The following is a 26,531-nucleotide window of genomic DNA, read 5'->3' as shown; positions in this document are numbered from 1 at the left end:
CAGCGTAAGCGCGCATCACAGCGCTGCCATCCGTTTTTCAAAAGGGCGTGAGAGTAGGAGCTGACGCGCACAAGGCATCAAAACAATATTGGAAAGGATTTGACCGCTCGCTTGAGTTGACACATGTAATGTGCGATAAGGTATGTGATCTAATTTCAGCTGTTACAGATTACCTTTTCAACCTTTTTGACAGTAGGCCTAGCCTGCAAAGTGTTTTTGATGCTTGATGGTGATTTTGCATAACTTGAAAATAACTTTCACTATTTCATTTCACTTAAAGGTCTGAAGAAGACCTGGATTGTGATTATCTAATGTGATCATATTTAAAATATGGCTATGCAACAGTTGCAATTCTGATGGAAATTCATAGCAGCTCAGGCTGTGTTTCAGAGGTGTAGTCTATTGAGGAAAGTAGACAGTGTTTGAAAATAGCTTGTAATGGTATTCGATTCAGAGTGCATCTAGTTTAAAGTGGTTAGGTCTATCTATTATTCATTATTATGCCAACACAACCACTTATCTTAAATCTTCACGAGTTTTTGCAGCATTTGCAGCACCACTGACCTCCAAATTGTCTTGTGCAGATATTTCCCCAATATCCACCATCCCTCTTTTCTCGTGAAGACAGCAAAGGCAACATTTTGAGTATGGAGTTTGTGTTTGAACCGGAGCCCTTGACTCTCCGCTTTCTTCGAACTTTCAAAGAACTTCTCAAATTTGTGCTTTTCTGTTACACTGTATTGTTTGGGTCTTTGCTGCTCGCCGGATGGACCACTTACTTCATTGTTGCAAAATAAAGCGACAATAAGACAACGTGCAAATTGCAATTGGGGCAATCACAACTATCACTCAAATCTTATGGACTAAATGGCACACTTTTACGCTATAAACCTGAAATGTGACCGCTGTTTTTGTGTGTTGTAGAATTATAACCGACTGTTTGGATAGGCCTATGCGCTTTCCTTCAGAAATGTAAATATATTCAAATGAATTAAAATGTTATAGCCTACAGTATTTTTTAGCCTCTGTGTTGCCTAATGAGTCGTGTTTATCTTATAGCCAAACATTTAATGGTTTGCAACAGTATATTTAATTTTATTTTCTTGACCATATATTCCCAGATTTCCCATAAGCGCATTGTTTCTGCAACTATAGGGCCACTTTTATGATGTGTTTTTTCGTTCATGGAAAACACAATAGCATAAGCGCACACAATCATCCCCTAGCCTAAAAAAAATCTGTTAATCTGTAAAACACATTCACTTGTACACACAATTACATTGCCTAATCGTTACGATTTCAATGCGAAACATGTTTATTTTCAATGATTATCTTCAATAAATAACAAGGCTTGTTATCTTATCCACATGATTCCAAAAGCAACAGCCTTGAGCTTATTTTTTTTAAAAGAATTGCTAAATGTTACAGTAAGGACCTTAATAGGCCTACTTTTCTGAAAATGTCTGTTGCCTTTCTGTTATTTTGCTTTGTAAAATACATTTAATATGGGGTTTAGTGTAGCCTATAGTTGCAGTAAGTATTCAAAAGTAGGGAACATGTGTATGTTGATTTAAATAGCCTAATGATGAGTAATAAAAACATTATTTGAATATGTTTTAGAGTAATATGTCTGTGAAACACTTTAATTTCAAATAATACATTTTGTAATTTAATTAGCCTGTTTTAGATTCAATACTTTCAATACTATGTCACATAATGCAAAAAGAGCACTGGCAAAAAGCATACCTGGTAATCACTGGAGGAACTTAACCAACAGAGAAACTTTATTGTCCTGAAAAAAAATGTACCAAGAAACTTATAAACACAAAATACCATCTTAATTAAATGATGGTAGGTCTTTAGGAGGAAGACCACGTACCTCAAAGTTTGTATTCAGATGGAACAGTATACTTAAAAAATATATAATAATTAAAAAAATAAAAAAGACATATATACACAGGAGAGATGATTCCTTTCTAGGGAATTTCGGCCAAAAACAAAGCAACCTTAGAGGGCAAAAAACTTCACCAACAGAGCAGCTACCGGGCCCAGGCCCAAGGGCTCAAGCTGGGGCCTAAAGCTCTGTTTTGAGGTCACTACTGTGTTCTCCACCCCTGATATCTGAATAGGGCCCCTCAGGTCACGTTATGTGTGTTGATCATGCTTTGTAATTGGCATCTTTTTTCACAGCAAGATGTCTTAAATCTGCTGATTAAATCATATCTGTAAATCTTAATCTGTTCGTTTTGTTCAACAAAACTCACCAGAAGTCTTCATGTAATTCAAGGGATTATTATTATTATTATGGCTTTTTTGCCTTTAATGACAGGACAGTAGAGAAAGAGAGCAGGGGTGGGATCTGGAAAGGACCATGGGGCGAGAATCAAACCCGGGTCGCCAGCGTATGGTGCAGGTGCCCCAGCCTGTTGCGCCACAGCTGGGGCCTAAGGGATTATTTATTTCTTTTTTTTTTTTTTTTTTTAAGTTGCTCTGAATTCCATGTGGGGCATTAATTGACATCTGTATGTCACTTTGGATGAAAAGTGTCTGCTAAATGAATACATGTATACCTTCTAACTTTCTGAGGTGGGCAGGGGCCCCTTTTCTTGCCTGTGCCCAGTGCCTCATAATCCGTACATGATTGTGATGTTGCCACAGCACCTTGGAAACAAATTCTAATTAGAACAGAAAACACAGTGAAGTTTCAGATTTCACTTTGCTTTGTAGAGTGTGGTTGCTTTTTTGAGTTTGCTCATTTATTTTATTCCTTGTATTGCACCAAATGGCCTCAAAACGCCTTGCCATTGGCGTGTGCCCTGCGATGAACCAGATTTCACTGGCTGGTGTGTTTCAACACCCCTAATGCCGCCCAAGCAATGGGTCAGTACTCCCGGGATTTCACCAAATCCCTTCAGTGTTCTGACTAAATTCACCCTGCAGCTGATGGTCAAACAAGTATTCTCATAAGAGAGTCGAGGTAACTCCAGTTAGACCCACAGATGCTGAGCCCTGCACCAAGGAGCACAAACTCAAGAGAGGACCATGCATGGTGGTGGAGGACCTGCTTCTAGAGAGAGGACACAGAGAAAACACCCTGCATTCCACATACAAAAGGGACGATGTGTTTAGGAGGAGAAGAGTCAGCCAGACCAGAGCTAACAGCCAGAGTCCTGAGGTGAAGAGAGCAGAGACAAGGAGACCTGGTGCCGTAGTGTGGGTGATCTCCTTTCACCGCGTCTGTCTGCTAGCCACCATGGGCCTCTTGGCCAGGATCACCATCCGGATTCTTCTTCAGGTAAAAACTGAAGGAGTAATAGGAAAACAAGGGTGATTATGTTTAAGATGGAGTCCTGGATGTTTACCTTTGTTATAGTTTTAAAAAAAAAACAAATGTGTGAGATACAGTAAATTGTTGCTGATGTTTCCATGGTGTGCTCCTCTCTCATCTCATAGAACACAAATGCGCCAGAGGAGTCCAAGTCTGAGGGACAGAATTGGGTTGAATCTGCCTGGCACCTGCCCCATCCCTGTGATCCAGAACAGAGCTGGTCGTCACATAGCCACCACCAGGAGAGGAGAGAGAGGGGTGCGGAGCTGCAAAGCCTGTCAACAGTTTTACATTTTCAATTTAAATGACGTTATTAAACTGATTCATTCTCTGTATTATGTTACAAGTGTTTTCAAGTTTTCAATGGAATTATGAAGAAAGATGTGTTGAATTTGATAAAATACTTCCTATTTTTAATAGGGGCAGCCCAGAGAAATGAATAGCTTTCAACCCATGCAAGGGGTTTAACATAGCCTAATGAAATTCAAAATGAAATTATTTTTTTATTTCCAGTTCACACAGCACACACTATGTATCTGTGGAGCAATACAGCAGGCATGTTGTAGAATTAATATACAATAAACATAAAGTATAGGCTACTCATAGCTGAATTACTGTTACATTATTGTAACTGTAAGTTGAATATATGAAATGTAAGATATTCTGTTCCTCTGTCTAAAAAAAACACAACTGTAGCATACTCTTTGGATGAACTGAACACACAAGCCCTCAATGTAGCCATCAACAGGCCCTAACTACCATTGCAGAAACACAGTCAGCAAGATTTCACACATCTCAATTCAGATTACAACATGACCCCAAATACTCTGTGGTGTGAGTGCCTCAGCCATAGCCACCTTTTCAGAAACCTCCAATAACTTAACTGTTTTACAGCTCCTTTTAGTGACCATCTTCATAAAACAAATGTGTTGTGGCCGACCTTGTTTGCAAAGCCTCTACACATATCTCTATTGGTCTTGAATATGCTTGCCAGCCTTGTTCCCTTGCTTCTGCTACCAGTTCTAGGCCTACATAATTTAACCACTTCCTTTCAAAGGCTTCCTCCGCTGTATCTTCAAAGGGAATAGTTAGCTCAACTCCGAATACAACAATGGTCTCAAAGTATAGTCACAACAATACACTGAGCCGGAAACAATTTTTGCACTATAGCCTACTAAATGGCCAGGAAATTTATTTTTGGAGGATATGAATCATATCCTCTTTTTCATGTGACAAATGTTGTAATGTTCCAAAAATAGAAATGGACATGTAGGCTAGCTAATCCAGACTTTTAGAAAAATCAATGGAACTTTGCTTGCTTTATGTGTCAAAAATATGAAGCTGTCCTTGTCGTAAACATTAAATATTGCATTAAAGAAAAGTACATTTGTTATGCCAGAGATACGTGCTGACACTAAAACATGACATGAAATGTCTGAAGACACTTCCACTGACAGCACACTCGATTTTGCTTTCACCACTGTGCCGCATAGTTTGTCCTTCTTTGCTTCTTGTTTGAGCTTTACGTGGCAGTAACGCAGCGCCTTTTCATCCTCCACTCACAATCAGCCATATACATGAAGTGACTCCTCCTCCGCAAGTCGGTGGCTTGCGAGGACTGTCTTCCTAGAATATTGTGTGCTAGCTTGCCCCTTTATTTCAAAGTGTAGTCAAAGAGAACAAGCCATCATGTTCACGCTTTCTGAAGTTATTGTTATTTTGGCAACTTTATCAGCCACAGCGTCGGGATATTTCGTCAGCATAGACGCTCATGCCGAAGAGTGCTTTTTCGAACGGGTCAACTCCGGTACCAAGATGGGCCTAATGTTTGAGGTTGCAGAGGGAGGCTTCCTGGACATCGATGTGGAGGTAAGCTAACCAGCTAGCTGGCTAGCCCACAAGGATAACCAACGTCGTTTGAACTAGCCATGTTGCGACATGTCAGGAAAAGCTAGCAAACGTGTAGTTCGGGAGGATGTAACATTAGCTTTTCAGGCGAAACAACGGCATGGTGTATTCTGAAAATGTTGCAGTTAGGCGATATAATCCGTACTGTATGCCATTAATTAATTAATCTAGTGTAGCACGCATTGCTACACTAGCCGTGGCTAGCTAGGCATAGCCTGCCAACTTGCTTATGCCCCTTGCTGTATCTTGAATTATTGCTTGGGTGTTCGAAATCCAGGCTTCTCCACGCGACAACTTGGAGGTCTATGGTTTATTGACCTGTTGAGTTGTTCACATCAATGCCCGAGAACTGTTGGCCTGATGTAGAGGGAAGGCTGTGGAGTTTGATGTTACTTAGCAAGCTAGCTACATAAGGCATCTATTTTAGCGCAGAGTACCGTCACTCCTAGCATTTTGATCGGAACGCTAGGTAACAGCTGTTGACGTTGCTGATGTTAGACCACCTGAAACCTTACATGAGAGTGTGAATCAAAATGGGTTGCATACATCTGAGTAAAACGGCATCATCGTGATACTAGTAACTTAGTATACTTAGTAAGGTAACGTTACTTAGCAGCAGCTGTACGTTAACGTTGTAGCTGCTACGTGAAGTTGCCTTTGAAATGAGTGAACTGAGACTAGTCTTCCCAGTCAAGTCACATGCTGAAATAGAGCATCATCATTAAATCGTTTTAACTTTTGACAACGGTAACATTTTGGTGTTATATTGTGGTTACAGAGACTCTTGTCTCTTTACCTTTATTTGCAATTATGTCAACACTAGATTGGATCATTGCATTAATCCTTTACAGGAAATTATGATATAGTATTTTTATATTATATTATTATTTATCTGACGTCAATGTACCCCACCATTTCCATAGATCACTGGCCCAGATGGGAAGCAGATCTATAAGGGAGACCGAGAGTCCAGTGGGAAGTACTCTGTTGCAGCCCATATGGATGGAACATACAAATTCTGCTTCAGTAACAAGATGTCAACCATGACTCCCAAAATAGTCATGTTTACCATTGATATCGGAGAGGCACCCAAAGGTGATATCATGGAGACGGAAGGTAAGATTAGCTCAGCTCTCTATGTGTCTCTGTGTTTGTCTGTCGGTGTGTGTGTTCATGCTGAAATATTTGAAGTTCTGGGCACAGCCTCATCCTAATTCAAAGACATTTTGAAAGGGCCAACTCCCCTGCCACTCCTGTTTATTTCAGTAGTACAGGCCACAGATGAAGGAAGTTGGATTTCTCCTTTATACATTGAATACTAGAATCCTACTAGAATCAGGAAAAGTGCACAGAACTCTCAGGTGATGAAACAACAGATTTTACAGATCTAACTAATGGAAGGGTTGAAGTGGTCTGTTTTTCGATCATTGTTTATTCATGGTAAAAGTATAGGTTGTGCTGACCATCATCTTGCAAAGATGGTCCTTGCTGCCCTTTTCCCTTGCTTTCTCTCCTTGTCATCCCTCTTACTCTGTTCATTCTTCCTCTCTTTCTTCCCTTAATTCTTACTTCCCTCCTTCAGGTGGTGACACCTGGGATGGTATGTTAATCCAACTGCATGGATTTGCAAATCACTGAGGGACTCACTGTAACTTTAGACTATTGCTGTGTTGAAGGTTGCTATTTAGGCCAGCTGAACAATGGCAGTGTGTGCGTGTGTGTTCACTACTAATTGTCAATGATGGTAGATGCTGACCTGCAAAATAGTGTTCAACTGATAATTTGATAGTTTTTGTAATGAAGCATTTTGCATTTTACTGTTAGTTGTGAGTGTGTCAGTTAAGACAAAACATGATCTATTGAACACTTGCTGTTTTCACTAACAGGTCAGAATGTCTTTACTAAATTAAGTCTTATCTGCAAGAGACCTTGATGTCTTAAAGACTTGATGACTTGTGGGTTTGTCTTCTTGCTAGGCACTGAAGTCAGATTAACATGAATGGATTGAATTTTGTGTATGTTTTTCTTTCTTGGTTTGTTTTTTAAGCAAGTTTTGCCTCAGCACTATAGCCTGGCTAATGGCAGACCACTTCTTAAATCTCGATTGAGATTGAGAATGGGTCTGGGGACACAACATTCACCTCTGATTTTCAAGGGGCACCACCAGCAATGAAATTAAACTTGAACTGGTTCATTCAACTCTTACCAAGTCTTATTGGAAGTACAGCAATAACATCTTTCTTGTAAAGGACGGTTGAAAATGCAGTTATTTGCTCTATTCCAATGAAAATGCATGTCCAAGACTCCAATCCGTAAACTTAAGTTCCGTCCGTGCACTATAATGACGCTATGTGCGTGTTTTTATTCACAATGTGTGTGAATTTCAACAGGGTAGGGTTGTCTCAAAATCAAACACCATCTCCGTGCACTTAACAGAAATGGCAATTGTAAAATGTAAACATACATTACTGGTGTTCAAATGCAGTTTAAACACTCTTGTTTACTCATATTAGGTGTTGTAAGTACAGAAGTATGCAAATTGGAACAGTGCATTGCCTTAAACACAGACACCATCAGTGTAGCCATTGGTTTTGTTGAACATGCAGTCTGTCATCTTATAAAGCCCACCCCATGCCAGATAAGCAGTTTTGATTGGTTCTTTGGTTTTTGGGGTTATTCGGAAACCGGCTTCAATGGGTTGGTCTCCAGACGGAACTGCAGAGTAACAGGTTCGTCTGGGTTCACCCAGGCTTCCTCCTCACAAAGCCTGTCTTTTTGTCAAAGTAATCATGACGCTCCATTGAAGGAAGGGTGTGATCAGTCATGACCAAAGATCAGTGGTGGGGGGAAAAAACATAAAAGCACAAAACCAGAATATTTTTGAACACTCTGTGCCTGCTGCACATGTATGTACAGCTTGCATGTAAAGCTTACCGGGTTGTCATTCGAGAGACTGAGAAATCGTTCTGATGCAAGAGGAAACTCGACACCAAAGCGCCGGCCTAGAAATGTGTGAATTGCGTAAAAAGCGTCTGTTCCAGCACCCCCACACACTCCCACTGACACCCTGTGTTCACTGTGCACTCTTCCCCCCCCCCTCACAGTCCATCAAAACAAGCTGGAGGAGATGATCAACGAGCTGGCCGTGGCCATGACGGCCGTCAAGCACGAGCAGGAGTACATGGAGGTCCGTGAGAGGATACACAGAGCCAGTAAGAGCCCTCCACCCTCTGAGTCCACCTATTGGTCAACTGTTTGCATTTGATGCTATTTATAAGATTTAGCCACTGATTCAGCCACTGCTGTTAGTATGACTAGTGGGACTTTGTGGTAAACAAATAGAGTTATGGTATATAGTTCATGTTTCAAGCCAGTGTGCTGCATGTAATTATCACACCTTATGGTATGACCATTTTAGTTTTGACGGCATGATTATTGTTTAGTTTTTCTACCCTCATAAAGAATATTTAGACAAATATTGTTTGTCGCAATTACGACTGCGTACCAAATGACTGAGTTCGGTGTTTTCTTTATCTTTGGCTTGATGTTTCATCATGCAACTGAAAGAATCAAGTTGTCAGTGCATTTTTAGATCTCATGTTTTTCTTTGTGTTCTCTTCTAGTCAACGACAACACAAACAGCCGAGTGGTTCTCTGGTCCTTCTTCGAGGCACTTGTCTTGGTTGCCATGACTTTGGGACAGATTTACTACCTGAAGAGATTTTTCGAAGTGCGGAGAGTTGTGTAAAATCTGGGTTTTACATGTAAGATTTTTTTACTCCAAAAGTGTGCTCCCCCCATCAACTGGTACCATTTGCAGAAAAATAAATTTGAAAATGGTCCATGGCCATGCGGCAAGATTGGAAATTGTCCGGACCCCAGGAAAAGGTCTCTCCCCACCTTCCGCTCTCTCTCCGTCTTGAAATAAAAATGTTTTTCTTTTTGTTGCCCTTGTTACTTTTAGTAGTCACCCTGTTAACAGTGTAAAAAAAACTGTCCTCAGACCCTTGTTATGAAGACTAACTCTCTGCTGTTATGGAGTGATATTTTTTTTCATGTTGTCACTATTTTATTAGTCATGAATTGAAGGGATGCTGTATCCTTTGCTATAACAGTGGGTGGGACGGGGAGGCCTGCAGATGTTGTGTGGACTTTGAACGTGCACTATGGGGAATGGCGCCATTTTTAAGACGTTCAGTTTTAGTTGTTGTTTAGTTAATGAAGAGCAATATGTTGGGTATATGGGCAGGGGTGGCTATTAGTGTAAATCCTGCTTTTTCTTTTTGCTTTTGTTTTATTTTGTTTCTGTACTCGCTTATCTTCTCAATGCCTTCTGTGCCGCTAGGCGCACAACCCTCTCAGTCGGTTTCAACAGGCTTGCGAAGGTCACTTTGCCATCACTGGTCAAAGGGGTTTTGTGAATGTCAGGGTCAGTCCTGCCTGATTTCCTCCAAACTCCATGTGCAAAGCTGTGATGTGTCCCTAGAAATCCAGCCATTCAAACCCAACTTGACCTCCTGCGTTTAAATTCAAAGTGAAGTTTGGCAACTTTGAGTTTAAAAGTTCTGCTCACACAAAGGCACATCCTGTATACACTTTGAATCATTTTTGGTTGGTGGAACTAGGAACTCAGCTTTTTCTTTTTTTACTGGGGTGAGAGGTACACTATAATGGACACACTGGGATGTAGATGACAGTAACTGCTTGAGCTTCAGTATTGAACCATGAAATGGCAAAAATTTATCCAACTGTAATTTTGTACAAATTTTAAGTTTATTTCAATATATGTGTGAGGGAAGCTGTGGTTTCTCTCTATTGTGTTGGGGGGAAAAAAGAAGAGTTGATTTGATTAAAACTGCAGGGAGGGACAAATCTTTGGAATTGCTGATCTAAAGTTGTCAAGGTGTGAAGTTCAAACATGACCTGGCTTTAATTGGGGAATCACGTGTCTTGTTTCTTCTTTTCAAGGACCATAATCATTCAACTTCATACAAGTACACCATTATCTATCAACAAGTGGTGATGATGCTATTTAAAAGTCCTAGAGAATAATTAAAGCATGTATTGGCTAACCATGTCTATGAATGGAAAAAAGAACACCTTTAATCCATTACATGAAATGAATTAGTAACCTATCATTACATTAGACTTTTCTAGAGTGTTTTCAGATGAAAAAAATCAAACACCCATGACTAAAGTTAATGGGCGATGGAACAACTGTGTCTAAACTGTTACATATTTGCTATGTCAACACATATTTATGCAGACAAAAATGTTTTAAGAGGTAGTGTACTTGGGAGGGTGGGGATTAGAAATGCTCCAAAGCAGTCACAATGATCGCCAATGAAGAAATTACACAAGAGTCTCCTGATATTCCGTTTTTATTTTACACAACAAGCTTGCAAAATATGCAGAGTCACCCAGGCCAAAGCACCATCAGCAGAAAGGCGTAGCACAGCTGCCATTAAGTGCACAACGGTCATTCCCATCTCCCTGCGGTCATGTGGGATGGGGAAGACTCATAGGTAAATCTTGATGAGTTCGTCGCTGATGGCTGACGGAGTGAGAACTCCCAGATCGGTGAACAGCAGGGTGATGAGGGAAGGAGGGGTGTAGTCGATCATAGGGTGCTCTTTATTCAGGTCCTCTACGTTTTTAAGGGTTTGAGCTTTGTACTAAGGGGGAAAAAAAGAGCCACTCATAGTTAAAAGAAAGCAGTTAACTTGCAAGTGCCTAGAACAAAGTTAGAGTAAGAATAGTCCTTGTTTTAGGTCTTCTATGAGAACACTATGTTTCTGTAATAAATGAACCAAGAACAACCGACCTTGAATCGATCAGGAACATCTTGCTGGTTGAGGGGATAGAGCCTGACAAACTTGAAGCTCTCTGCCACCACGTAGAACGGCTTATTGTGGGCTTTAGAGCACACTGCCATCTGATAGGTGCCAATCTGTGACAAGAACGTTGTAAATGATCACAACAGTACTTTGATGTAATATTGCGTCTTTATCTTTTTGTGATCTATGTGTGCTGCTCACCTTATTAATAATGCCTCCACTCTCCACAACTCCTTCTGCCCCAACTATCACAAGGTCTACCTTCTCCATTACATACCTGACAGACACACAGAGGACATAAATGAACTGTGCAATGTTTGTTAACACTTTGTTTTATGAGTGAAAATGAGCGTGTAAATAATGAAATAATGAGTGTTAGTCCAGGTCAGTGAAATATACAGAGCAATTCAAGCAAAGTTAAGTACACTGACAGACCAGCAATGACTCTGTATTGGCATTGTAACATGGAAGGAGAAATCTGCAATCTGGCTTCTCGGATGAGGTGGTGAACATCTGGACTTGAATCCACTCACCCCACTGCAGCATCCAGGATGACTGTGACCGGGATATTTAGCTTTCGTAACTTCTCGGCCATCTGATTTCTGTTGAAATAAGTTAACGTTTTTAATTAGTTATTGGTCTATAAAGATATATTGCGTTATCTCAATTTATAAACGCATGTAATTAATGGTTCTGTTTTAGAAAATCATGCAACCGATTTATGTTATGACATGTTGGCAAAGGAAACCATTTCTCCAGCATCACTCAAATTGCAAGATGGCACAAAACACACATTTCTCAACAGGCCTTTTCTAAACAGAGTTGTTCCGTACCCTGAGGAGTCTGGTTGGGACTCTGTAACATAGACACTGAAGCGTTTCTTATCCGCTGCCACATTCTCCAGCACTTTCAGCACCACGCGGGATGATGAGTGGGTCAGGATTTTCTACAGCATCAACACAGGGGGGACATTAGCTCAATCACAAATCCTGCATTTACTGTCTATCAAGAAGACGTTGGCATACTACCTCCTTGGGCTGAGACTCACCACGGGGACTTCATGATTTCAGTTTAATTACTCTTGCGTAAGATCGTAATTTAGCAATACAAAGGCATTTGGCTTGCTCAAAAACATCAGAGATGAGAAAATCTCTGACTGGGCTCTGCCAGCTACTGAATTGACAGAATAGTAGCCCATCAAATGGACCGCATGTTTTGTTGATCCCTGACCCTTTCACTAATTCTGGCGATCATGACAGTAGTTGTGGAAGAAAGGCTAATTGTACTCACAGCTCCGTCTTTGATGAAATTGTGGCAAAGTTTGGCCACTTTGTTTCTGGAGAGTGAGATCTTCTTCAGGAACAGTTCCCCTCTTTCAACCATCACCTTCTTGCACTGAGAGAGGTCCTGATACATTGGAGAATGGAAATGTCATCAAATGTCATGTGTTTGTTTACTTTTACACCAAATTCAACTTCAACTTAAATGTTTTCACCAACTCCAACAAAAAGAAAGAAACTATGTGGGATTTGTGGTGTGTGTGTGTGTGTGTGTGTGTGTGTGTGTGTGTGTGTGTGTTTGCATTCAATTAAATCCCAATCCATTTTATTAATTCAACAGTTGAAATAGTCTAAATATTCTCAATTTCTGTCGAAACAGAAACCTGAACCTGAGCTGCATGTGGACAAATGGTACTAACCGGATGTTCCAGTGATGTGAGGGTGATGAAGCGGAGGAAGAGCTCTCCTCCTGAGGACACGGCCACCGAGGAGTCCGCCTCCTGCAGCCGGCCGATAGCCCGCGTCATGTTCTCTCTCAGGCCCAAGATTGTCTCACCTGGGGATGAGGACAGGACAGGACTCTGGTCAGTCAGTCAGTTTGGCAGATTACAGTAAGAGGCAAAGGAAACGATGAGCACAATAGGTCGAGGAGTCCAGTGGATCATCACTAACTTTGGTCTCTTTTCAGGAACTCCAGGAGAGAGCGAATTGCGGCCACTGCTGAAGCAACATCTGGATCTTGACTCATTTGAGTTTCGAAGTATTCCACTAACTCTGATGACACAAAACACAAACAATTGTAAGTGGTCAAATCTGTCAGAAGTAGCAGTCATGCCTAAACCATGAATCTCAGGAACAATCTACCACAAAAGTTACTGGATTTGTAACATAAAGCAATAATGTGTTTAAAATGTTACTTTCGAACTGACCTAATTTGCATACCATGTGAACAGCAACCATCAGCAGATGTTATGTTGAGCTGAGCATTTTCAGAACCTGAGCATACTCCTGACATTCAGTTCAACTCACCTCCTTCATCCATTTTGCCCACCAGATCTGATCAACGAAGAGACTCGAAAAACTGAAGAATAGAGTAGTGTGCGGGATACACGTCTTATTTTGCGCCTGAAACAAAATAATAGTTGTCTGCCTGATGTTAGCTAACCTGCCATTACACTAGCTGTAACGCTTGCTAATAGTTTCTGACGCAATAGGGAGACTATTCTGGTAAATTCCACGTCAACACGTTTAACTGTGAACAATCACTTTTCTGAAATGGTTATCAGTAAACGGGAACATAGAGCACTATTAAATAATTCTTACTATTTAGTTATCTAGCAGCTGTGCTGTGTGTTCTGCATGTTCTGTGAATTTTTCGTCTCATTGAGATGACGTCAGATTTACGCCATCAAGTCGTCGCCGAGGCTTAAAGCTGTGATGGCTTCAGGTTTGTAGCTGTGAGACTTCATACCTAACTTCTGTTTTTGTTGTTACCTGAAATTATATCACTTATTGTATCACGTAAAGAAATGCATAAACTCCTTGACATTGCACAACTATCGAAAAGTGGCATAACTTAGTTCGTAGGCTATAGATAGAAATGATGCTATCAAACTGGCTAGCCTTTGCTAGCTATTTGTTCTCATGCAACTTAACTTTTATTTAATTCTCAATGTATATTTTTGCCTCTTTTTTTAGAAGACGAAGTTAGTCTTCTGGTCATCGTAGTGGACGTGAATCCAATATGGTGGGGGCAGCAAACGCAACGACAACCAGAGGTTGGTTAAGAGTCATAATTTACTGTACATGATTGTGCTGAAATAAGGTGCCTTGGTTCGTATCACTGTCATTAGGGCATGCCTATGCATGAAACCAGTGATCTGATGGAAAGTAATACCGTTTGGAATAGTGGGAACAGTTAGGCTACTCTAAACATAATGATGATACGTCAAGCTAAATGTTAGTTAGGATAACTGAAAAATAAACTGAGATACAGACAGTCGACCTTATTATTGTAGAAGGATCATTATTTCTTGTATTAGAGTTCTCTGTCTATAAACATCCAACAAAACACTCAGTTTGATGGTATCTATCTATTCTGTATCTATTAGTTCACCCTGTCAAAATGCCTGGACGCTGTGATGGTCATGGGTAACTCTCATCTGATCATGACCAGGACCAACAAACTGGCCATCATTGCAAGCACCTGTCAGGAGAGGTGACTTCTTTTTATATATATATATATATATATATATCATTTTTATTATTTTTTTTAAAGATGAACCTGAGTAATCGCATTCTCTCAGTGAGCAACTACATAATACATTGGTAGTGTGTGTCGTGTATTGTTACTATTTAGTATGTGACCTGTATAGCGTCTGTAGGACATGCTGTCATTCTTGTGTCATTCTTTTCTAACGCTTTCTCTCTCTCTCTCTCTCTCTCTCTCTCTCTCTGCCATTTTTTCTTCATCCCTCCCTCATGCTCTCCTTTTCTCTCAGTCATTTCCTGTTTCCCAGTAAGCACTGGAATTCTGGCGATGGGGATGACTCTGCGTCAGCTGGTGGCGATGGCAAATATGAGCTCCTTTCAGTCGCTAATGACTTTATGGCAGAGGAGATAAGGGCTCTCATAGCACGGAGTGAGTGTCGTCGTGGCACACTGTATCTTGAGTAGGGAAACCACATTGAGCACACAGATTTGGTCCACTCTTTGAAAAGGGTGATGGAGCATGGGAAATCAATGCCAAAGGCGTTTAGCCATGCAACAAAAAGTATGCCGATTTCTGAAGAACATATCCATGTCTTTCATTTAGATGCTATGGACAATCAAAAACACACACACACACACACACACACACACACACACACACACACACACACACACACACACACACACAAACACACATACACACATACACACATACACAAACACACATACACACACACAGAGAGAGAGAGAGAGAGAGAGAGAGAGGGCATACCATTATGTAAGCCTAACTATCGTAATCAAATTTGGTGTTCAAATTTCGTGAGTTTGATTGTTTGTCCAGTTTCTATGGGTCCCTTGGCCTCCTGCTCTAGTAATGCAATACAATTAGAGTGTAACAATACGATATGTTTTTTCCACAGTGGAGGTGAAAGGTCCCCAGACAGACACGTTGTTGGCTGGATCCCTTGCCAAGGCCCTGTGCTGTATCCTTTCGTAATGGAGAGATCCTGTAAAACAGTGGTTCTCAATAGGAGATCACTGTCCACAAGGGGGCCTCAGAGCACTGCCATATAATGGGCCTTATGTATCAAGTGAAAAAAGTGTTTTATCCACTGTTACTTGAATGTTACCTAAACATATTATGTATAATTATAGGTGTTTTTTTACTAAAAAAACAAGAAAATAGATCAGACTGAAATATATGAGCTCATCTGTCCTTAATATTATACATTCAGACATACATCGTCTGTCTAAACAACTGGCAGGTAAAGATTTGCTGGCACATACTGTATGCATTCCATTGCATTTGAAATTCAAATTTGAGGTGTGATGGTCGTTTATGTTTTGGCTAATTCTATTGTTTATTTTCCTCAGCTGGCCAGGACATGAAGTCCAGAATACTGGTAAGGACTGCAGTCAACAGAATGAACAGTTAATGGTGTAAATAACAATAGTGAATTGATAACTGCTGTTTTGATTTGACGTTGGTCAGGTGATAAAAGCAGCAGAAGACTGTGCTCTGCAGTACATGAACTTCATGAATGTGATCTTTGCTGCTCAGAAACAGGTGAGATGTCCCTCTCTTCCTCTCTGTTTATCTCTCCATCATTGTGTCTTCACGTCTCATAGTTTTGTGTTCCTTCTGTTTCAGGGTGTCCTTATAGATGCTTGTGTGCTCGACTCCGACTCGGGGCTCTTACAACAGGTGTGTCTTAACTTAACTTAACTTAAAGTGTCAAATCATTTAAAGCCTCTATGACCTGTCTGAGCGTTACCTTCAGAGTGCACTGTCATCTTGCGTATTATTACTCTCTTTTAATTGCTATCTACATATCTATATTTTATTAATAGAACCCAGAAAACCTCAACCACCATTTTTTTTGTTGCTTTCAGGCTTGTGACATAACAGGGGGTTTGTACCTCAAAATACCACAACGGATTGCCATCGCACAATACCTGCTGGTAAGCATCTACAGCGAGGTTAAATACCTCCACACAACCATAACTGACTATCCTAAGCAAACCCACACAAGCACTGGCATATCTCGTATCTAATCAAAAAAAATGAACCAGACGTTTAGTTGATGTTTTGCCAAAAATAGGGGCGTTGGACGTTTTATGTTATTACACTTGTTGAAGCTGAGAATAGTATTTAAACTGAATATTGGTGTTAGAGTGGTAATTAAACGGGTATTTGAAGTGCACAGCCTAAGCTTGAGGCCCCCTTGTTGAAGCCTGTGTGTTGCCTCTGTGTTGACAGTGGGTGTTCCTGCCTGACTCTGAGGAGCGCTCCCAGCTGGTGCTGCCTCCGTCGGTCCACGTGGACTACAGGGCCGCCTGCTTCTGCCACCGCAACCTCATCGAGATCGGCTATGTCTGCTCTGTCTGCCTGTCTAGTAAGGAGTTGCATCTAAAATAGACTAGAATACATATTAGACTGTTGAGAAGGATATGGTATCTAGATATATTCTCCATTCACAAATAGCTACAAGTATTTTAGATCTTGATTCCTTTTCTCCATAGTCTGATTTTAAAAAGCTAATCCTCTTTCCCCAAATAAGCAGGTAAAGTGAATGATACCTGAAGGAGAAATACGCGCCTTATTTGCAGTCATTCATTCAAATGTGTCTTGTCCCTTTCAGTATTCTGCAACTTCAGCCCAATCTGCACGACGTGCGAGTAAGTACATAATTACTGTAGCTAAATAGATACATAGCTAAAGTCCATAATGACACAGTTCAGCTCTGTCACTATCTCACACACGTTCCAGTGTCTTGTTCACGTCAACCTGTGTGTCTCTTGTCTCCAACCCCTAGAACTGCCTTCAAGATCCCGCTGCCTCTGGTCAAGGCCAAGAAGAAGAAAGTCAAGCCAGCGACGTGACTCCGGTGGTCACCTGTATGCTGTGCCCACACAAGGACCTTTTTTTGGTGTGTAATTGTAAGGCCTCAGCAGTGGACGAGTCTCGGTGTAGGAGGCTGTGTTCCTGAAGAGGCCCGGAGGTGTTGTCATGGACTATTTCAAACGGCTCAGTCAGCAATTACTGAGAGGTGTTGTGTTCTAATTCTACTGTACTGCCCCCTCTTTAGGTTAAACTGTACACACGCACGCACACACACACACGCACACACCCTCTCATATATACTCACACACACACACACACACTCATTTACATACACACACACACACACACACACACACACACACACACACACACTCTCATGCTCACACTCTCACAGACACACACACACAGATACACACACACACACACACACACACACTCTCACACTCATACTCATACTCGCTCATACACACACACACACACACACACACACACACACATTGTGAACAGGCCAGTGGCTCATATTTTTAAGTCCATTTAGAGATGCTTGAGTTGTGGGAAGGGAGGGTTGTAAGAGGAAGCCTTCATTAGTGTTTCCTATTGTTATTGTTAGCATGAGACTTGACCTCTTTTACAAGCACGCCTCTTCCTGGCAGATATCAGGTTATTGCCGAGAGCCGTTGTACTCTTCCCCACTTGCCAGTATAATGTGAGTTATCTGCCCTGACAGAGTGTTTACAAGGGCACCCGTCGGTCATAGTCTTAAGGCTCTGTTGGGGCAAATGTATTGCTTTGTTCATGTTTCGGAATGTGTATTTTAGTTGTCATTGCTTACCGTTATTTTGTAAAAAAAAAAAAAAAGGAAAAAACTGAATAAAGAGCTTGGAAAGCAAAGGTCATGAAAAGAGATTTGATTCCATCAGTCAGAAAGACCAAGCCCAGGAATGTAATGCAGTCAGAAGAGAGAGAGCGAAGTCAAACCATGACACGTCTTTTATTGCCTCATGAACACTGGCACACAGCCAAGATGCACAAGATTCAATGTACTTTAAATCAATCAAGATAAGAGAACACTGCTCACGTCCATTTCAGGAAAACGTTAATGACAGTTCCTTGTCTACTCCTGTAAAGTGATACGGTGGCATTGTGAGGGAATGTTGCCTCGAGAGCCAGCTGAAGGAGAAGATGCTCGTTGCCGGGAAGCGGGATGCTGAGTGGAAGCGCGAGCAGCTCGGGGCGGTTGCCGGCAGGCAGCAGCCTCACAGACTTCTGGGAAGGCGTGTGAGTGAGCGCTAGCCTGAGTGTGGCGGCTACAGGAAGCGCTTCCCACATCCCTGCCAAGCTCCTTCCAGTCAGGGTGACTGTACATAAGAGATCTTTCTCCAGTATTCACCAGGCCTGTCTTTGTGTCCTTGTTTTACGGCCTGAAGGACAATTTGGATGACACTGACGATGTCATTGTCAGCTTTTGAATGCCTAGTCCCAGCAGACAGAGTCATACTGAGGAATTGTGAGGATTAAATAGCTTACATTGTAATTAAATTAAAGTCTAAAACTAGTAATGAAAAGAAACCATTTCACAAGGATGTTTTGTGTGATATCTATTGAATATGGAGAAATTCTGGCAGCAACAATTGCATTGACAAGTCATTGGTTTTGACTGTGAAGCAAGACACAAGTGTATATTTCATTCACGTAAACATTTAAATTTGAGTATTTCCATTTTTTAACATTTCCTTTTCAATAATACACGTTTTCCTTATCAGTTCACTGTTTCACCACCAGGGGGCAGAGTAGACCAGCATATTTGCTGCTCTTTGTCTCCTCTCTGTGCAACTGCTGCTTGAGAGTACTTCCTCTCACACAATAGAGAACCTTTGTCCTTGTGTGTGTTTGCACGTCGAGCCTGAGGCAAGGGTGCAGCCAAGCTAAAGGAGACGCAGATGAAGACCGATGCACCCCCCTTCTGCACAATTTTATTGCGCTAAAATCATTTCAGAATTATTGCACCGCACTGCAACCACTGATAGGTCAAATATCAAATCTAATTTTATGACGGGGATCTGAATGCTTTGGTATGACTGCCTGCCCAGAGCATCCAGGACAGCTGTACTGAACTGGAAGAACAGAAAGGGAAACAGGACATGGGGCTCAGATTCCAGTATCGCGCTAATGGATCCATCCCTAGTGTGTGTGTGTGCGTGCATGTGTGTGTGTGTGGGGATGGGTGGTACTGCCCAAGATGGTTAGTCACCCAGCCCATCTCTGTTTAGCATGACACATGGCGAGCGTGTGCAATTGTGTGTGTGTGTGTGTGTGTGTGGGTGGGAGTGTGTGTGTGGGGGCATGGTATTTGTGCAGATTTACTCATAAAATGAGCTGTGGACTTTGGCTCAATGCAGCATGGATGGCGCTCTCTGTCTCCTTGCATTCCTTGCGTGGCCACTCATTAGGCTGATGGCTGGTCCCCAGTGTGGCCTCACTGTGCTGCCGTCCTCACACTGAAACGCACCAGTCAGGCTGAATTATGCACAGGAACAGCTGGGTGAACCATGCTCCCAGCTTAGCACGCTAGGCTAGCCCTGAATGGCATTCTCCTTTAGTTATCAGTATTCACACTGTAATCCATGTGTCTGTAACCTTATCCGGTAAGTATTGGTCAGTTCTTGCCCTATGCTGTGACCATAAGCCAGTGGTAGCCATGTTCGATGACCACGGGGAAATTGCTAGGTCTTGCCATTATTCAAAAAACACTTACCATTCACTGAGCCTGTCCTCAGTTTCTCTTTGGTCACTGATCGTGTGTGACAGACAGTGCCAAAGACATGCATGTCAGCCTTTCATACTCAGATGAGTGTGATTGCCATTCTGTGCCCACTGCTGTGAAAAGCCTCTGGTTCGCCATGTCCCCGGCCTAGAATTGTTTACAATTTCATTTCCAACGACAAAGACACCATGTGATGTTCTCTGCACTGAGGAGGAGCAGGCTCACTTTAAATCCAATTTCACCTCGCTGCGTTGCTAAGTGATCTGCGGAACATCATTTTAAAGCTGATCTTTTCCCTTTAAAACCCTCACATTCATGCTTTATTTGAGGTAATGTCTTTGTCAGGACATGGACAGCCTGAGCCACTCAATATGTATTTACCAAGAAACCTGCACGACGTTCTTCTTTTAGCCTGCAACCTTATAAAGGCAAGCCGCACAGTATACGAAGAACCCATCTCACAAACACAAACACACACACACACACACGCACACACACACACAAACGCACATTCTGTTTCTCTTTCAAGCTGTGCAAACACACCGTAATCCCTCGTGGTGATTATTTTTGCACCACTTATCGATTATTTCTAATGTGTTCTCAGCATCTCATCACTGATTTGTAATGCGTGCATTAGGTTGCATTGATATGGGCTTCTCTAGGCCTACTGTACGTTGTCAGGACCAAACAGCCTCAGGTCAATAGCCTGATAGTGTCAGAGTGGAGCTGGCAGAGTCACAGTAACTCACTGTACTCCCCAGGTACTCTTCTGGTGGGAACATTGTAATGATCTATTGTTGGACTCATAGCTAACATATTTCTGCTAGCTACTAGGTCACATCAGCCCTCTCAGTCACACACACATTGTTGTCTGTAGGCCCAATGTCATTCAAGATGTAAAACACTCTTGAAGTGTAAGTGTGTGTGTGTGTGTGTGTGTGTGTGTGTGTGTGTGTGTGCGTATGTGTGTGTGTGTGTGTGTGTGACCGACTATGTGTGTGACCGACTGTGTGTGACCACTGAGCACTTTCTCCCCTCCACAACAACGTGTGTGTGAGTGCTGAAGAGCAGGGTGTTTTGAGGTCAGAGTGTCGGAAGAGAGAGAGAGAGAGAGAGAGAGAGAGAGAGAGAGAGAGAGCTAGAGTGCCTCTCCTCTTACGGTAAAAGCCATGCAGGGGGGCTTTCGTGCATCTTGCTTTCAAGAAAAGGAAACCAACATGCCTCAGAGAAAACTACCTCACTCACTGAGCACTTTAGCGCCTTAAGCAGCCCAGTGGTCAGTGGTCAAATTCTTAGTAAGAGTCAGTTCTGCTTATCTCCAATGACATTTATCATGACAACATAAGGGGGATGTGACATAAAGGTTAGAAGCTCCGCTTGTAATCCTCCTTCTAAAAGCTTTATGCAGACATTTGCAGGTGTTTTCAGATCCCCATAACGTAAAGCTATACAGGCATCTGAATAGCTCCTCCAAACAGCAGGTATATGATGCATAGAATAGGAACTTTTACACCTTTCAGAGATGACAGAGAGAAACGATTTGGCACCAGTGTTTGGAGTGCCCCGAGGAGCCCTTTTGGAGTAGCAGCTTGGTGGTAATGAGTTCACCCCCAAAATGTCTCCTTTTCCAGTGACATGCAAAGCAGGTGCAATAAGCCGGGGCACTTCGGACGTCTCGGTCAACGTTTGCTTTTCTGCAGAAGTGAAAAGTGTGGCGGTGGTCTGCGGAGAGAGATTTCCTAGCACACAGAAACCACACACAGACACACACACACACACACACACACACACACACACACACACACACACACACACACACACACACACACACACACACACACACACACACTCACACACATTCTTCTCACCGAGATGAGAAGTGAGCGCTGGAGAAGGTGAAATGTGCTAATGGTTTTATCCCCAGTGCATTTCTCCTCACTCTCGCTTCTTTTCCCTTCTCACACCTACTCTCTTTTTCCACGTTCGCACAGACTGGTGTTCCTCCTTCAGGCAAAATGAGTGGGATTTTAGCAGTAAAACCCTGTTTTGTTTTGCGCACCGATGATGTCCTTTGCTTTGCTTATGACTGGACGACCACGTCAGAGCTCAGCAAGGCCTCTCCGGCCCTCGGAAACTGTTTTTCCAGTGATGGGGTTTCCCCACTCGCTGCACCCAATGGCCCCTTGATAACCTTGATGCTGGACCTCTCCAAATCACCCACCAATGAGTGGAAGCAGAGACTGTGTTTCCAGTTAAATCCTCTTTGACCTCATCATGGAAATATTGAGATGCCTCTTTTATCTTTAACGCCTCTTCACCTTTATTCAAAAATGTCCATTTGGACACAAGCATCCGGGAAATAGCACAAACATTAACAAACATGAAGCTGAAAATAAACATAGCCCACAAGATAAAGACCAAATATAAACATAAAATATAAACAAAACATAAAAAAATAACAAACTACTGTGGCTAATAACATTGATTTTGCTAAATTTCTTCAGCTATGAGGTTGATAAACAGGGGCAGCTAATATGGTATCAATATGGTTTTGTTTCTTTTAACTTGCTTAAAACACTGTCCTGCGGCTTATACACAATGCGGCTAATACACTGAAAATCACCGTATTATTTGACAAGCACAACTGACAGCTGTCCTTTTTATGTTCTTTTTGTTACCCATTAGAGCTTCAGAAATGTCCTTCAAGACCTGACAGTTTGACCCGTGGAGGAGGAGCAGGACTTCCCCAGCTGAGAGGGGCCCAGTCCAGGGTGAGGGAGCAGGGGGCCGCCCAGAGGAGCCAGGAGTCGGGGGGTCTGAGTGGCGCAGCTGCCGCTCCAGTGCTGTTACACCCCGAGGGCCTGGCGGGGGCGAGGACAGCCAAGCGCCGCAGCGCTCTACCTGCTGCCCTCAACATGCTGCAGGATCAGGTTTCACAGCCCACATACACACACAACCACACACATACACAGAGAGGGAGAGAGAGAGAGAGAGAGAGAGAAGCGACCCCCCCCCCCCCCCCACACACACACACACAGAAAAGTACACACTCAACCACACACATACACAGAGGGAGAGAGAGAGAAGCAACCCACCCCCACCCCCACACAGAGAAAAGTACACACACAACCACACACATACAGAGAGAGAGAGAGAGAGAGAGAGAGAGAGAGAGAGAGAGAGAGAGAAAGAAGCAACCCACCCCCACACACACACAGAGAGACAAGTACACACACAAACACAGTTTAGTGAGTCACTGTAAAAAAGCCACCCCACAACAGTGTGCCGTTGCTGCCCCCGGGGGTGTGAGGAGAGGAGAGGTGAGTCAGGGCTCTGGGCCTGCTGGGGGAAAGGCCGCTCGGAAGCACCGTGCTTTTGTGCACTGCGAGCAGCGCCTCTGAATAGACCAGGGCCTGTGAGTGTGAAGGGGGCTTTTTTCTTCCCCTTCTCCCTTTCCTGTCAGGACCATCTGGCTGCCTGGATGCAACAGCGGCTGGGGAGGAAGCTGCTGGGTCACACTGGAACTTGAGCCGAGGGCACTCTCAACAGATAGCCATTACTCACTCAGTGCTGTTGCTCAGCTAATTAGCCTCAGCTCCCGTGCTCTGTCTATCTATCTACTGTATCTATCTATCCATCTATCTATCTACTGTATCTATCTATTTATTTATCTATCTATCTACTGTATCTATCTATGTTTATCTGTCTGTCTGTCTATGTAGTATTTCTCAGATTCTCCGCTTCCTCTTGCCATACAAGCACGTCTCTATTTCCAAGTTCTACTTCCACGTACTTGGTCTTAATTCTTCAAATCTCACACATCCTGTAAGACTCGGGTGGTGAGTTACATAAGGAGCCGAGGTCAAACACGGTCCAGGTTCGAGCGCGGCGCTTTCTGCGCGTTCTCCGACTCTGAGCCGCCATATCTACCACCTTCATCAGTGCTGACACGCCGCTTGGCCTTTGAAGCCGACCACGCGTGCGATATCAGGGCACCGAAACCTTGGAGTGACTCACGGGGGCCCCGTCGATGTGTGTGTGTGTGTGTGTGTGTGTGTGTGTGCCCTTTGCAGGCGCGAGGAGAGACACTCGCCCCCGCACCCTCCGCGGCCTTTGAGCGCACAGGATTGATTCAGCACGGGCTACCTACCGCTGGTTGTTTCTTGGAGTGCAACACTCCCTCCAAAAGTGCAACAGCTGAAATTTCTAAATCCTTCTACCTTTGGGGGTTTCCGACACGAGAGAGCGAAAGAGAGCGCGAGAGGAAGACTGATTCTTCTGAAACTGTGTCCCTGCACGTTCTGATCATGCTGACCCACTTTACAAAAAAAAGAGGAGCCGGGGTTATTTTGGCTGCACGGGTAGTGCAATCAGCAAAAACGAAACATGCAATTGGAAGAGTCACACACAGAACAGATCTCGCACAGTGCTTCTTTCTTATCTCAGCACCTTGTCAACCACTGAAGACAAGAATAACCCATATATGTGCATTGTCAGACTGTTGACAGTGAGTGATACTCATCTGCAATGATATGGAGGATATACAGGTGGTTTACAGAGTAGTGAACTTCATCATTCTATCACTCATATGCCCACTAGCCCTGTATTTAGACACACCATCACAGGCAGTCAGCAGTATCGTCTACGGTCATGCTGTTGGTCTTGTCAAGACATCTTAACTCTGGCGGTGCTCCAAGGTGTCACGGAGCGCGTATCATGAGCTTATCTTCTCCAAACAGATCGTTCAGTGTTTCTTTCTTCATCCAATCTCCTAAAAGCAATATTCTAAAAGCCGTTTAATCCTCAGATCACAAATGAATGGCTAATGGCACCACACAAAGGTGGTGCTATAGGTTTTCTAGGAGTTTTGCTCTGAGGTTTTTCTGGTTATTTGGTGACTCGTGATGATGGCGGCTCTTCGCACTAACCACATCTGTGAGGCCGAGGGTTCACCTGTGTAGCTGTGTGCATCCCCACGGTGGAACCTAGACTGCTGAGGGATGCAGGTGTTTTCTGGTGGTGGTTAGTCATGAGAAGAAGCTCACACTGGATAACAGCTGTGGGGAAACGAACCTGCAACACTGAACGAGGCATGAAAACTGTCAGTGTTGAGTTTTCAGTCCTATTTAAAAATTAAATGAGTTCTCTTTGGCTTCGCGCACAATAGTAGTGGATCAAAAGACGGCGCACAAATAGGTTTTAGAAGAATGCTTCATCACTCATCGCATTGCGGCACGCTCTCTGTGTGACTAAGAGAACAGAGACACGTTCGCTACGCTCCCAGGCACGTCCAGTCAGAGTCCCTCTCTTTCAGAGAGCCCGCAAAAAAAAACACTTGCAAGCACTCTTGCGCACTTTGTTGAGCAAATAAACTTCAAAGAGACATTAAAGAGAGAGAGAGGGGGCGGGGGGGTGGGGGGGTGGGTGAGCATTTGAGTTAACACATTAAGAAAGACGCGCAGTGAATTTATACCGTTAAAAACAACACAGTCTGTCCGGCAGTCAGCGAGGGAGTCGACGGAGGAGTCACTGCCAAACTCTGCGGGTGCAAACATCTGTGTGTCTGTTAGAGGTGCTTTTTTTTCAGGGCCCGTGGAGAGGGGTGTGTATGGAGAAGGGTTGTGTGTGGGGGGGGGGGGGTAAGGGGGGGTAAGGGGCTTTATCCTGCTTTCGGTAACCACACGACATGCTGTGCAAGCGTGTCAGCTGCTGCTCTTAATGAAACTGAACCTTGGAGTCGGCAGGAGGCAGCCTCCCAGCTCAAAGGCAGCGGGGCTGGGGGGATTGAGGGAGGCGGCGGAGAGGGGCGGGGGGCTGTGGTGATGAGGCCTGGCTGGAGCTTTGGTGCCCAAGCCGGCGCGGGTCCAACAGGTGCCCAAGCCTGCCCACCACGGGTGGCTGAGTGCAGCAGAGCAGAGCGGGCTTATCCATCTCTCTCTCTCTCTCTTTCTCTCTCTCCCTCCCTCTCCCTCTCTCTCCCTCCCTCCCTCCCTCTCTCTCTCTCTCTCTCTGTCCTCCACTGGCCACCACCTGCTGACTCACCTGCCTCTGAGCACGCTCGCAGAAATCCGCTGGCCAGTATATCACTCGTAATCCCCCCCCCCCCACCCCCCCCCACCCCCCCCCCCGCCCACAGCTCATCCACAGGACGTGATTTATCGGCCGTCTACAGGGGACTGAGTCAAGAGCATGGAAGTCTCCAGTGAGCTCCAGGGGCAGACCCATCTGAGTCTGTATTATTGCTCATTCAATTGAATTGTCCTGAGCCACTCATACAGAATAACCTTGTTACGAGTTAAAGGACTTAGACATCACACTTTGCCAGATTGCCAGGGACAGGAGTACGATTCCATCACGA

At 43.4% G+C, this 26,531-nt stretch overlaps 3 protein-coding genes across 6 annotated transcripts; 2 read left to right on the top strand and 1 right to left on the bottom strand.

The window, feature by feature from the left end:
* The first annotated feature begins 4,902 nt into the window (after positions 1-4,902).
* On the top strand, positions 4,903-10,177 carry LOC134060172 (transmembrane emp24 domain-containing protein 2). 2 transcript variants are annotated; one of them, XM_062516793.1, is made up of 5 exons: positions 4,903-5,197; positions 6,160-6,352; positions 6,819-6,836; positions 8,341-8,448; positions 8,860-10,177. In XM_062516793.1, the coding sequence occupies exons 1-5, from the start codon at positions 5,018-5,020 to the stop codon at positions 8,982-8,984; spliced, it is 624 nt and encodes a 207-aa protein (XP_062372777.1). In that variant the 5' UTR covers positions 4,903-5,017; the 3' UTR covers positions 8,985-10,177. The 2 variants fall into 2 exon arrangements, with proteins under 2 accessions (XP_062372777.1, XP_062372778.1); XM_062516794.1 differs by lacking the exon at positions 6,819-6,836.
* Positions 10,178-10,599: 422 nt separating this feature from the next.
* eif2b1 (eukaryotic translation initiation factor 2B, subunit 1 alpha) lies at positions 10,600-13,740 on the bottom strand. Of its 3 annotated transcripts, XM_062516791.1 has the most exons (10): positions 13,677-13,740; positions 13,383-13,478; positions 13,026-13,127; positions 12,773-12,909; positions 12,364-12,480; positions 11,907-12,019; positions 11,607-11,675; positions 11,275-11,350; positions 11,061-11,186; positions 10,600-10,911 (listed from the first exon to the last, which is right to left on the bottom strand). In XM_062516791.1, the coding sequence occupies exons 2-10, from the start codon at positions 13,393-13,395 to the stop codon at positions 10,756-10,758; spliced, it is 909 nt and encodes a 302-aa protein (XP_062372775.1). In that variant the 5' UTR covers positions 13,396-13,478; positions 13,677-13,740; the 3' UTR covers positions 10,600-10,755. The 3 variants fall into 3 exon arrangements, with proteins under 3 accessions (XP_062372775.1, XP_062372774.1, XP_062372773.1); XM_062516790.1 differs by lacking the exon at positions 13,677-13,740 and having other exon boundaries at positions 13,383-13,523; XM_062516789.1 differs by lacking the exon at positions 13,677-13,740 and having other exon boundaries at positions 13,296-13,393.
* gtf2h3 (general transcription factor IIH, polypeptide 3) lies at positions 13,715-18,320 on the top strand. Its single transcript, XM_062516792.1, has 13 exons — positions 13,715-13,800; positions 14,052-14,131; positions 14,465-14,571; positions 14,855-14,994; positions 15,485-15,547; positions 15,800-15,829; positions 15,939-15,967; positions 16,057-16,131; positions 16,216-16,269; positions 16,458-16,526; positions 16,825-16,960; positions 17,207-17,243; positions 17,381-18,320. Exons 1-13 carry the CDS (start codon positions 13,791-13,793, stop codon positions 17,445-17,447), a joined length of 897 nt encoding a protein of 298 aa, XP_062372776.1. The 5' UTR covers positions 13,715-13,790; the 3' UTR covers positions 17,448-18,320.
* Positions 18,321-26,531: the final 8,211 nt, after the last annotated feature.

Source organism: Sardina pilchardus, chromosome 16 (genome assembly GCF_963854185.1).
Source record: "Sardina pilchardus chromosome 16, fSarPil1.1, whole genome shotgun sequence".
NCBI lineage: Eukaryota > Metazoa > Chordata > Actinopteri > Clupeiformes > Clupeidae > Sardina > Sardina pilchardus.
Note: the sequence above shows the minus strand (reverse complement) of the source record. Positions and strands in the feature narration are given on the sequence as shown.